The 12,670-nt window shown below is 39.0% G+C and overlaps 1 protein-coding gene across 7 annotated transcripts in view; it reads right to left on the minus strand.

Moving 5' to 3' along the window:
- Positions 1-12,670, minus strand: part of DCAF6 (DDB1 and CUL4 associated factor 6) — a 148,441-nt gene that overhangs the window by 91,176 nt on the left and 44,595 nt on the right. For all 7 annotated transcript variants that reach the window (XM_059720595.1, XM_019476156.2, XM_019476157.2 and 4 more), the window contains exon 4: positions 4,542-4,727. Coding sequence is in view for 6 of the 7 variants with exons in the window: in XM_019476156.2 (XP_019331701.1) it covers positions 4,542-4,727 (186 nt within the window). In the remaining variant the exon portion in view is untranslated. The remainder of the gene's footprint in view (positions 1-4,541; positions 4,728-12,670) is intronic.

The raw sequence follows: 12,670 nt of genomic DNA on the forward strand, positions 1-12,670 counted from the left end.
TAGATGTACCTAAATAATAATTCATGATGGAAAAATTCATGGTGTTTAGAATATTTATTTTTTATAGGATCCATACTACTTAACCAAAATATTGCGAACATGATCCTCGGTGAGAGTGAAAAAGGAATGCCATTTATTTGCTCTTTAAGACAGTCATCCTCTAACTTTTCAAACTTGAAGCACCCCTCAAAAATATGCCAGCTCTTAAATTTTCACTCATTTTTTACCATAGAAAAATAATAGAACAATTCTATTCCAAAGAGCTTAAAAAGACCACAGGGGGCGTGTCCGGATGAACATGCACGTGCCTCTTGCCCCATCTCAAACCCCTTTGAGATAGGTCAAGAGGCACACGCGGGAATGATAAAACGTTCACCACGCTGCAAGTTTGCAGTGCAGGGACAAAATCAGACACATCCAGGGGTCCAAAAAAACTGCTCCACAGGACAGTGGGGCAAGGCACAGTCCCAGACTGTGCCTGGAGCCAGCAGGGAGTCAGTCCTCCAGGAGAGATGATCTGATTTCTGGGCAGAGCATCTCCGTAGTGATTCTGCTGCCCCAGCGTTGTCAAAAGTAAGTTATGGACATGGGGTGGGGGTTATGGGTGTGGGTGGGAGTGAGTGGGTGTGAGGAGTGGCAGGGGGGTGTTGGAGGGGTGTCAGGAGCTGTTGGGGGCTATGGGGAGTGGAGGGGGATGTCAAGGGGGGGAGTGGAGGGGGGGGCGCTGCCCCCCGGTGTGTGGGGCTGGGGACATAGTAGCCCACGTGGAGAGGGGGGGGCCGAAGCAGCTGTGGTGAAGCTAGCGGCGCGCAGCAGGACCCAGCCCAGCTCATTAGTCCAGCTTTGCACCAAAGCAGGTCGCACGGTTCCTGGAGCCATGCAATCCGCTCTGGTGCAAAGCCAGACTAGTGAGATACACCAGGCTGGGCCAGGTCCCACCGTGCACCACCTCCCTGCAGGCACAGAGGGGCAGGCAGCGCAGGACTCGGCACGGTGTGCAGGGACAGTGCACCCAGCCCAGCTGGGTCCTGTCAGCCCTGGGGCCGCTTGTGTTGCCCAGGCTGGCCAGTCCCGTAGGGCCACAGGACACGACTAGGCTCGGCACGCGGTTCCCTAGAGTTGGCAGCAGCAGCCTCAGAGTGCCCACTCCCGCTGCTCCTGCAAAAGGTAATTTATGGGCTGTGCGCTGGGGGGGAGGGGGGAGCTGCACTCTATGGGGGCCATGGGGCCCACCCCTCCTGAGCAGCCCCACCACAAGATCCCCCACATCCTCAGTCCCCCCAGCAATTGCCTCATACCTACCCACACACAAACCCACATCCCTCCACACACACACACACACACACACACACACACACACCCCCCTGCCTCCCTCACCTCTTCCTACCCGTTTCCTGCAAATGCCACATCCCCCCATCACACACCCATTGTGTGTGAAGAAAACCAAAAGCAAACATCAAGACATATTGGTATTTAGAATGTATTTTATCAAGAAGATAGAGACACTGGTAGGCTTCCAAATTGCTTTAACACTGTAAATATACCAATAAAGCATTGCACAACTAATTGATTCCTCTCTCTATACATAGAGGGCTGGGGGGGAGGGAGGGGGGATGCGCCCAACACATCAGCATTTTTTAACACTATAGATGGCACCCTGGTTGAGAATCATTTTCTGAACAAAATGGCTGGCATGATCACATAATGAAGATATAAATTTCAAAATCAAAGACTCCAGAAACACATCAGACCTAAAAACCCCTGCGTACTAGAAAACCAGAACTCAAGAAAGACTTACAATACTGACTGGTGAAGTTTTTGTGCTATTGAATGAGGTACTTGAACCAGATTTGGAGTATTTTGCTAATTGATACAGGATGATTAGGCTGGTTCAGTTTTCCAGGAGAATCATCTCTGCCAAATTCATAAGTAATTCTTTAAACTGTTTTCTTCTGACACTTTCTGCATCCCACAATTTCTCTGATCACTGGCTGAATGTGGTGCTGAATTGCTTCTGCACCTGTAAGTACATGCCTGCAAATTTACATCCAAGGGGCAGGCTCCCTGCCCTAGATTTCTTAGTTTAGTGCTTGACCATCCTTTTTTCTCCTAGAATAATCTTCAACCATCTTGTTCTCTCTTGCAAAGGAAAAAAACCCAACCTTTTCTATATAGAAAAGTTATATTACCCAATAACGCTCATGAGTTAACAAAATAGACAGACAGCATTGTTACTGCTAACATCCTCTACCATGGGAGAATCAGAACCTGGTATTACAGTATGCATCCTATTGCTCAGAAGTAAATTGTATTATCCAGGAGATGCGACATTTAGTAACTGCTGTTTCAATCATCAGATAGTCTTATTAAAAAAAGAAGTTGCAACAACAGGTTATACTATCCTCTGGCATACAATGGAGTGAAATTAGGATAAAAAAAACCTCACGCTATCCAGTCAGGAGCTAGATAAAAAAAGCCACAAACATCTTATAGCGAATGTGCTGAGATTCGATGCAGTTTAAAAAGAGTAAGTCCTTATCTCTCTCAATCAAAAGATTAATGTTGCTTAAGGGAAACAATACCTTCTGGGTTAAAATAAAAATACACCTTTAAAAAAAATAAACACTAAATAAGAAGAGATCTAGAATGATCTTCAGCAAATCCAACAAACAATATCTGAACTATTGACCTGAAGCAGCATCCAGAGACCAAGGATGTGTACAAATATAAAATGAGCTCCTTAGGTGGCCCTGCATTCCCCTTAAGGAATCATTATCCTGTGGCTAGCAACTGTTCCTGACACGTCGTTTAAGTGGATACAGACATACACTGTTAAGGACTTTATTTTTACCACATAACAAGAAATTAATTCTGAGAGCTCTTTAGACATGTTCCTTTAAACGTACACAAACCAAACATATTAACATTAAAAAAAACCCCCAAAGGAAATGGAAATTGTATGATTCTTCTGTCCACTCTTTATAAAAAGCAACGGACTTACCAAAACTTATGTTAGAAATTCAGAGTTAGATCATTCACATAATTATTTGAAAATATAATACAGAACATTAGCAACCCCAAGATGAAAATTACATTTTCAACAACCTTTGTAAAACATAGTATATGGGCTATGTCACTAATGACCCTGATACATGTTACACTTAAGACATGATTAACTGATTAATCACACCTTAAGTAGTAACCTGGCCACACATTCATTTCATGAATGGTGTGATGAAACCAGCAATAAGTGACAAAGTTATTGAAGAAAATATGTATAGTAACTTTGTCGCTGATTTCCATCACACCTTTAACTGAACATGTGGCCAGTGCTCTTGTGTGCATGGCTGCATCACAGAGCAAAAGCGCAATTGTTGGGATTACACATTAGACCCCACACCACCTTTTTTAACTTCTACCAGTGGCCTAGAACACAAAAGAAGCAATCTGTCTAGTGAACCGTGTGTGACTCCTAGTTTAATGCAGTTTTGAGTTTACCCACTAGCTTTCCCATTGAGTTATAAATAACCTTAACAGTCAAGCTTACTTTCTTTACATAATAAATAAAGGTGGATATTTTCTCACATGCCCCCAGATAAGACACACCTGTGGTTTTGGGAAGTCAGAATGAAGAAAAAGAAGTTTTTCTAATCATTGCTGAATGTTGACTGCAGGGGATCCTAACTGCAGCTGGGACTATGGAAGGGTAAACCCTGAAGGCTGAACTTGTTCCCCTCCCTCCCTGGCAAAGGGGAAGCCTGGCAGCCATCTTGAAGCATTGTCTCAATGCTTCTGTTCTAGCAAAGAAAAATCAGCTTTCCCATTTAAGACATGCACCCTAAGTTTGGAGGGCTGATTTTTAGAGAAGGGTGCACGCGGTATGCAGGTAAATAGGGTATTACTAAGGAACACTGAAGATTATTTCTACACACAGAAATTTCACTATGAAATGCTCAAAGTCTGCAAAGACAGACAAAAACTTCAAGCTAAAAAATGTAAAAAAAGTTAGGAAATTTTTGGTAAAGTTTATGTTTATGAGAAAAGGCTTAGAAGTCCAGAAATTTAAAGTTTTGAAAAATAAGTACGAGTCTGCCCTTATTCCACTGACAGCATAAACCTACCATAGATTACCTTCCTCTGCACCAGACCACCTACAGCTCAATAAAAAGTTTGTATTTCCCTCTTCCTTAACAAAGAAAACAAATAATTTGCGGGCTTGATATTGAGGTGAGATCCCTTTATACAGTACAAGCATATGCATACTGCTAGATATTTCACTATGCAGGAAAAGCAGCCTTAATGATACCAATACTTAACTTCTGAGAATCCTTCATTAAGGTAACATATTTCAGTACTAAAGCAAAGACCATAAACAACTTTTGAAAGCTACAAGCAAAGGAAAATTAGTATATATAACAGTGAAGCATAGAAATAAAGCTGTCATTGTCTGACTGAAATCTTGGTTAGCACCAACAACAAACTTCTATTTTCCAAATATTAAAGAGACCTTGGACTTTCAAGCAGAAGTGATATTGCAATACCTCATAGGTAGTTCCATAGTGGCACGTATACTGGCACTGCCTGTTGGTCTCGGCATCTTGCTCAACGTTAGTATAAAAAATTACTCCATCTCCAGAACAGGACACAATCTGTTTGTCATTGGTGCATGGTAAGAATTTTGCACTAAAAATATTAGCTCTGTGTCCTGAGCGGATGGTTGTTAAAACCTAGAAAGGAAAGAAGAAAAGCTTGTATTAGGCTAATATTTTCAAAGCAAATAGTAATGCATGGAAAAAAAACAAAACTTTTAATTTATTATCCCATGATATAGTGCCAGGAGTACAAGTACTAGTAATATACATAGCTAGCTACCCACAGAACTCTGCAAGGAAATAACAGATATAAAGACATAGGCACTCTTTTGCAAAATGGCCTGAAAAATTAGACTTGGAGGGCCATTGCACAAACGTATTTTGTGAAAGAACTAGGATTCATATTTCTAGAAATCTGATGCCAGAACATGAATCGGCAGCCATTCTAAGAAGTGATAATGAATCATTAGAGAGCAATAGTGACAGATAAGAGACATGAAAAAGAGGAAAAAGAGTGACCAAGCGGAGTCATTGACCACAAAAAAATCCAGTATGAGCATACTTTAACTGAAAGGATGATCAGCATAGTACATTTTAAAAGTATAAAGGTTACTAAGCCTCCCTGGATACAGATAAACTAATGATTTTATTCAAATTATTTAATCACTGGATAGTTCACAAAGGGGGCAATTAAATAGTGTGTTCATTCTAAAGACTACAAATCCTCATCATTAGCTAGATGTAGAGTCCTGGAATGGAATAAGTTTTTAATAGTGCTCCTGTTCTCTTTGAAGAAACTCTTCCTATTTCCAGGTTTCTCTTCTTATATTTTAACACTCCATAACTTAAACCCTGCTTATTGTTGCACTGTGGACAGTCTTTTTAAACAAGAAAACAAAGTCTGTTCCATCAAATTCCCACAAGACAATTCCGCTCCACCTCATTCCATTCACAACATTTATTTTCCCACTCCCTCCAACAGGCAGGCACATCCCATGGATCCTAGTGGTACTCTGCTCCCATTGCAGGGTTTGAGCTGGAAACAATGGAAAAGAAACAGATTCACACTACAGGGAACAGCAGCAGCTTCCTGTATTATGGTTCTGTAGCACTTCTCATTGCAAAAAAGAAAAAAGTAAGACTTTTTGGAGAGCTATAATTGTGCACTAGAATAAGCCAACTGCCTTTCAGCCAGCTAAGCAGCAAAGCAAGGCCTAACACAGCCTATGTAAGAAAAGGGCCTGGGGGGTAAGGCACTTCTATATATCGTCTTTCTTGAAATTTCCTATTACTGAACTTCCAAAAGCTGTAGCACACACTAAATGTTAATGCAGGCAGGGCAAAGACTTGTCACCAACACTACCAGCACAACAGAGGAATTAAGAAAGATGCCTATACAGAGTGACAGAAAAAGTTAAGAAGCTTTGATGCTAATTTTGAAATGGCAGTTGAATTGAGGTGACGATGCAGACAAGGGATAAGAAGAGAAGTCAGGATGACTTTCTGGAACAACTGGAGAAATGCATTACCTATTATCAGTTCTTGGGGTGGTATCCTATGAAGACTCCAGTATCTAAGAGTTAAGTACCCCTTAGCAGCCTGCCCATGCAAAACTGACATCACGGATCTTTCTCAGAGTTTGGATAATGATATCACATACATTTAGAACAAGAATAAACACGAATGGGGATGGAGTAGGGAATCAGAGTTGTATCTCTGTTGACTCAAGGGAGGGAGCTAAAACAATAATTGGGCTGTCATTCTGCCATCAGTCTCAAGAATGTTTCTTAATGGTAAATAGAAGAGACTAACAGGTGGAAAAGACAGCACTACAGCTAACAAGTTAATATTATTTCTTATTTTGCCGTAATTAATTAGAATGATCTTTTAATGTATGCAGTTAAAAAACCCAGAACACACTAGGATACAAAGCGATAATTAGCCAAGTTTTAGGACACTGAAGTAGTTAAGAAACACAAATAGTCAATATGTTAAAAAATGGCTAGGCAGAGAAGCTACTGTGGATACCAAAAGGAAAAACGAAAATCTTTATCTTTTTAAACTCTCCTATGTCTGTAAACTGCCTAGCATACTGTACATTACTACCACCTACATTATGATTTGAAACTAGAGAAGAATCCCCTCCCTTTCCACACTTTAGTTTGACATTTCTGCATGTACAAAGCTCAAAGGAAAGAAGTAGTATTCATGTTGTACTCTTCGGCACTACCTGCAACACCTAGGTTCCTTAGCATATTTTTTATCCACTGCCTGAATTAATGTGGCTCTAATGGCTTTGCACCTGTGAATCTTAGCAAGAAATGACACTGAAAAACTTTTGTGTATCAGCTTTAATTGCAGGAAGACAAGTAGTGGGGGGAAAAAAGGATCAAAGGGGCAAAAGCCACAAAATCATGGACTAAATATAGACACTGGATTTATGACACATTATAACCTGCCTGACATCCAACTCCCCAGGTACCTCATCACTATTCATCCCCCTTCTCTCCCCACCAGCCAGCCTGTCTTCTGACTCCTCAATCTACATCTTCACTGACTGCCTATCTTGTATGCATACCAGCTCAGCCTCTGGCTTCTTTACTTTTCATTCCATCCGGGAAGAGAACACACCAACTGCAGAAACTTCCTCAGCCTAATGAAGGGTTTTTGAACCTGAAAGCTTGCTTAAAAATGTTTTTTCCAACTATTTAAGTTGGTCTAATAAAAGATATCAGATTCACCCAGAGAACCTTGTCTGCCTACTTCCTTACACCAACACGGCTACAACCGACACCGCCATATTTAATTAAACACACAAAACCAACACTTCAGATTTATTAAACAACCTATAAAAATAAATCAAAACATGGGGCACATTCACCACTAATTTATTAAATGCTAGTATTAACTATTATAGCATTATAGGTATGACGTGGTTATTGGATTAAACCAATTATTTTAGATTACCCTAGGGAAATTTTTCTAAAATGCCTAAGTGAAAGTCCTTTGAGCTTAAGTGCCCACTTGCTTAATGGTAGACAAGAACCTTGTCTGCCTATGTCCTTAGACCAACACAGCTACAACCTACATGCTTGCCTAATGTGCTTTAAAATGGAAGTGGTTTTTTAATTTTTTTTTTACCTAGGCTGTTTTGAAAATGTGTATCCCCTTTTCTTTCAAGTTTTTAGAACTCATAAATCTCATCCTCCTTCCCCTTTTTATTAATATGCTGGAAGTGAAAAACAAGCTTTCCTGCTTTTTCAATTCCCAATCTCTCAGCTTCGAATGAACCAGTCCAAACGAAGAAAACATTCTTTCTGCACCTGCAGAAGAAGCTACTTCTGGTAAAAGCTGATTTAGAACTTTAGCAAATTCATCGAACTGGTGCAAAACACCTGGAACCAGGTGTGACTTTAGAACATCCTCAGCAAACGTATACTCCTTGAATGGTTCCTCTCTAGCCCTGAAATTTATTATGGATGATTGATGGGAGATTAGTGGGGGGTGGCATAGGTACTAAGATGAACAGTTGGCAGCCCAGAGGTTGCAGGTGTGAGGCTATAGCAGAAGAGCTCACAGCACAGCCCTGTCAGATTCCAACAAATCTGAGAATTCTGGTAAATACCTTGTCACACAAGGACACGAAAAAGGTAACAGAGCCCATGTCATACCAACATTTTCCTCTTAGGCCGTTAGTTATCTACCCTGGTAATTTGTGTTAAGAATACTGGTAAGAAAATGAAGTGGAGTAAGTGCTTGATCCATCTACTTCCTTACTACCTGCAATTCAACTTTGCTGTTGGGCATTTCTTGCTTTAATGTTTTTTTAAGTTCTTTCCAAATTTCAGCAGCAATCTTTCTGTAGTTTGTTCAAGGCTATGGAAATAGGTTTTGGTGTATTCAGCATATCTTCCACATTTCTCTTCAGTCCAATGTTGATTACTCCAGCTGTGATACTTCCATCAGCTTGGTCATGACTTTCTTCACAGACAGTCATCAGAATAAGTCAGTTCTTAATAAATAGCTTAAAGCAATCAACCAATGAATTCCATTATATATCTTGGGGGAGAATTAGCGTGGATCCCCCAGCTCTCTTCAGTAAAGCTAAAGCAAACTGGCTGTTATGGAAAGGTTTTGCAATTTCAACAGCATTTTCCTTATTCCTGAAGTAGTTACATTTTAGTACCATTTACAGGTACTAACTTAATGCACCATAATTACAGTTGCATTAATGAACGTGTAGACAAGCCCAGTTTATTCTATCTTTTACTGCTGCTTCTTTTAAGTCTTCTGCAGTATGGGCCTTTCCTGACGTATCAATTGTCTGCCAGATCAACAATCATGTCTTCTGTTGTCATACAAGTACATATTACTGGATCATTGTGTATATTACTCTATCCATCAAATTAACACTTTTCCCTTCAATGTTTTTTGCACACTTCAATTTCTCTCTCATACAATGTATCCAGATGCCTTCCAGCAGTATCTGTTCTGAAAGGGTGGAGTGTAACCTGGTCATAATTACTAAGCCATGTCAGTGAAATGTTTGTTCTGAACAAGATGAAAGGGAGTATTTGTTGAATAAATAAACAGAACTCTCTTTTTATCTATGTTGTCTTGCTGGACTTTTCCAGTCTTGATTATGAAACTCATCTACAGTTTTACTTGATAGTGAAGAAAGTTTATTTTTTGGATACACATAATTTACTGTCTGAAGTATGTTTAGTTACAGTATTGTTGGTAGTATCAGTAGGTGATTCTGAAGTTGCAGGCATTGCAGATCATGGATGTTCATAACTTCTTACATCTAAACTGGACCCTGAAACAAGATGTGGAGAAAATGACTCATGCTCAGTATTACTCAGTGCATTACTGTAAAAGGATTATAAATGAAAGATCCCTTCTACAGTAGATGTTTTTTAACTAGTGTTTAAATTATAATTTTTTCCAAACCCAATTCTATAGGGAAAATATTCAATAAATCATAAAAGGTCCTATTTAAATCCTTTTCTTTGTCAATATACAATAGTTTGAAAAATTACATTATTAAATTCATAAATTCTTATTAAAACTTTATTCTGCACAGGATAACTTTACGTAAGGATTGTATGTTTGCTTATACTGATCAATAAACCTCATTTCAGAAGTGCAGGGGTAATATTAAAAATGTATAATGGACTAATACTTCCACAAACTAGCATGTCCATTTAATTTTGGTACATAAACATTTTGAAATCTGTAATCCACCCAAAATAAGTTAACATTATTGTCAAACTTATAATTTACTAGCATTGCAAAATATGATAGGCAATCCATCAGAATGGTTCAAAAAATAGTAAGTTTACTAACCAATTGATCTAGATGGCTCAGACACGTCACAATCACCATCTTCAAGTTCACTGCCTTCTGAGAAGCATTTTTCATAATGTTTCTTCATTTGAGCTACCAGGCCTTGCATCTCTTTATTGCACTATTTACATTCGCCATGTGTTCCCTTTTCTTCCAGTGGCACAGGAGCTTCTTCAAAATATTCCCAAACAGGGCTTTTTTGTAACCTGCAACCATGGCAGTTTTTTCCTCCATTTTCCAGGTGGTGAAATCCAAGCTAGTCCATGCTCCATGGAACGTTGTTCCTTTTCCTTGTCTTGGTGTTGGCTCTTTCTGTTGCACACACTGTTCCTTACTCTCCTCCCTCTCCTTATTCCACACAAGAAATTGACAGCAAATCAAGACTCCTTCTCCCTGTGATATAACCCATCATACCCTTCACCCTCCCCTGCTAGCAGTCCATGATTTCTGCTATTGTAACCCCCTGCCCTTAGTGCACTACAGTACTTTAGTTTAGAGACATGGATAGAGCACTTGAGAAGTTAATGTTTACATTTCTGTACACATGCAAAGAAAGGCCATTTAACTGAAGTACCTAGAAACATTCAAAACCAGGGGGCTGGTACATGCCGAGCAGATGGTTGTTCTTCCATGAGCTGGAGAATAACCTTCTACTATGGGTGTAGAATCATAAATATTCACAATTTGAGAACTGAGCTAATCAGAGCTCAGGCAGAAAGAACAAAACAGGAGTTTGATACCCTGTTCAAATAGGTGGGCCCAGTAGGTAATCTTGATCAAGGAGTATGTATGATGGTGTCTACTGGAGTCAGAGGCCAGGGCGTTCCAATATCTGTGATGATTTTGCTGATCCTTTGCATCCAGTAATATAAATTCTGAATCCCTCGACCTCATTTAGATGTTTCCCCCTCATTTTATATAGAATAAAAGCAGTCCAACTCAGAGCTTTTAGTAAAGGCTCAATGACTGAACATATTTTAGTTGAAAATTTTTTAATAAATTAAACTTGATCTGAGCCTTCAAGAGTCTGAGAAGTGAATATATATATGCGAATATCTATAGATATATAGATATATCTATATCTATCTCTATGTAGATATATCTATAGATAGATAGATAGATATCTATCTATCTATAGATATATAAAGAGAGAGAGAGAAGCAAATATATATCTTAGCCTATGCTATATTAAATTCAAAGTTTATTTTAAACTGATTTATTTCTAAAAAGGAAAGCTTAATTACAATTTAAACCTAAATTTTAAAAAATCAGATTACATTTTTTTAATCTGATTTTGTCTTTAAAAAATAAAAATAAAAAAAAAATCAATTTTTATCCACCCTGGTCAAGCTGCTATGTCTTCTCCAATATTATTACCTTCACTAGCTAAATGAAAACTACCTCAGGTCCATGTACCCCTGCTAGGATTACATTTCCATTCTACAATGTAGACATGTAGTACTGGTTTTCAGTCTATTTATACACCACTCGATCAAAAGACTCAACATCAATACAAAATCTAGTCAGCTTAAAAAATTAAGTTGTAAACTTAACTTTCCTTAACTGTTCTCCTGTTTCTGTCTTATTGCATTTTAAACATAAAAAACCTCTCCCATTTTCATCTGTTGCTATATAAAATCTCCAAAGAAAGGAGATGAAACTGTACAACTGGCTATACATAAAATAAAATTTAACATATCTTATCTTTTAATAATAAAAGGAATCTTCAGCATTAATTAGAGCAATAGTATGTAAACACACTGTTTAAAAAGACTAACCCTTAAATTAATACATAATAAATCTTGCAGATTAAATTACAAGAATGTATCCTGCTCTGCCACAAAATTGTTCATTCACCAAGTCCCCTGTTAATACTTCTTTGGCTTTGGGAAATTCTTCCCTACTCCCCCTGAAGTCTGTTCCAAAGATATCTTCCTCCATAACTGAACTGCCTGTATTTCATCACAAAAGATCCCAGACTGATTGGGAGTCATCATACTGACACCAGTAGTAGTAAAGGAAAGATGATCTTCAAAGGTCAAGATTCAATCTATATGGTGGGAAGGACAGTTAGGTGGTAGCAGTCATGTCTACCCCTACCAATAACCAATTTTTGGTTTAAAAAAGTAACCCAAAAATCCACATTTTCCATGATTAAAATGAAACACCACTTATATATACATCTGTATATAAACGGTGTTTCATTTTAATAATGGAAATATGTGGATTTTGGGTTACTTTTTTAAACCAAAAATTGTGGATTCTTTATTTATCGGAGAAAACCAGGACCCCTGCCAATAACCATGTTTCTATTAAAGCTCTTCAAAAGAAGCATACCTGGCCCCCAACTTGACCATTCAAGGCCCTGTGCCTCCCAACTGAATATCACCCACCTCTCTCTTAACTGCCAAGTGTCTCTAAAGCATTTGTTTTTCCTCTCTGAAATAAGAGGTGGGCTGGAACACTGGTATAATGTGATGGAACCTGGGGACTAAGAGAAGTTCCAGAGAGTAACTTGTCTGCTAGACCATTAACAGTTCTTTACAGAAGAGATGCAGTATGCAGTATAGCAGTGGTCTCCAACCTTTTTGGGTAGATCACTTTTTGAATTAAAAAGCAACCCAAGATCTACCCTGCACAGCCACCACCACAGCCTCCTGCCCTTGCAGGTCAGTTTGTGGAGGAGGGAAGAGGGGGACAGATTGAGGCAGAGGGAGAAAAAATTATTT

Source organism: Alligator mississippiensis, chromosome 1 (assembly GCF_030867095.1).
Source record: "Alligator mississippiensis isolate rAllMis1 chromosome 1, rAllMis1, whole genome shotgun sequence".
NCBI lineage: Eukaryota > Metazoa > Chordata > Crocodylia > Alligatoridae > Alligator > Alligator mississippiensis.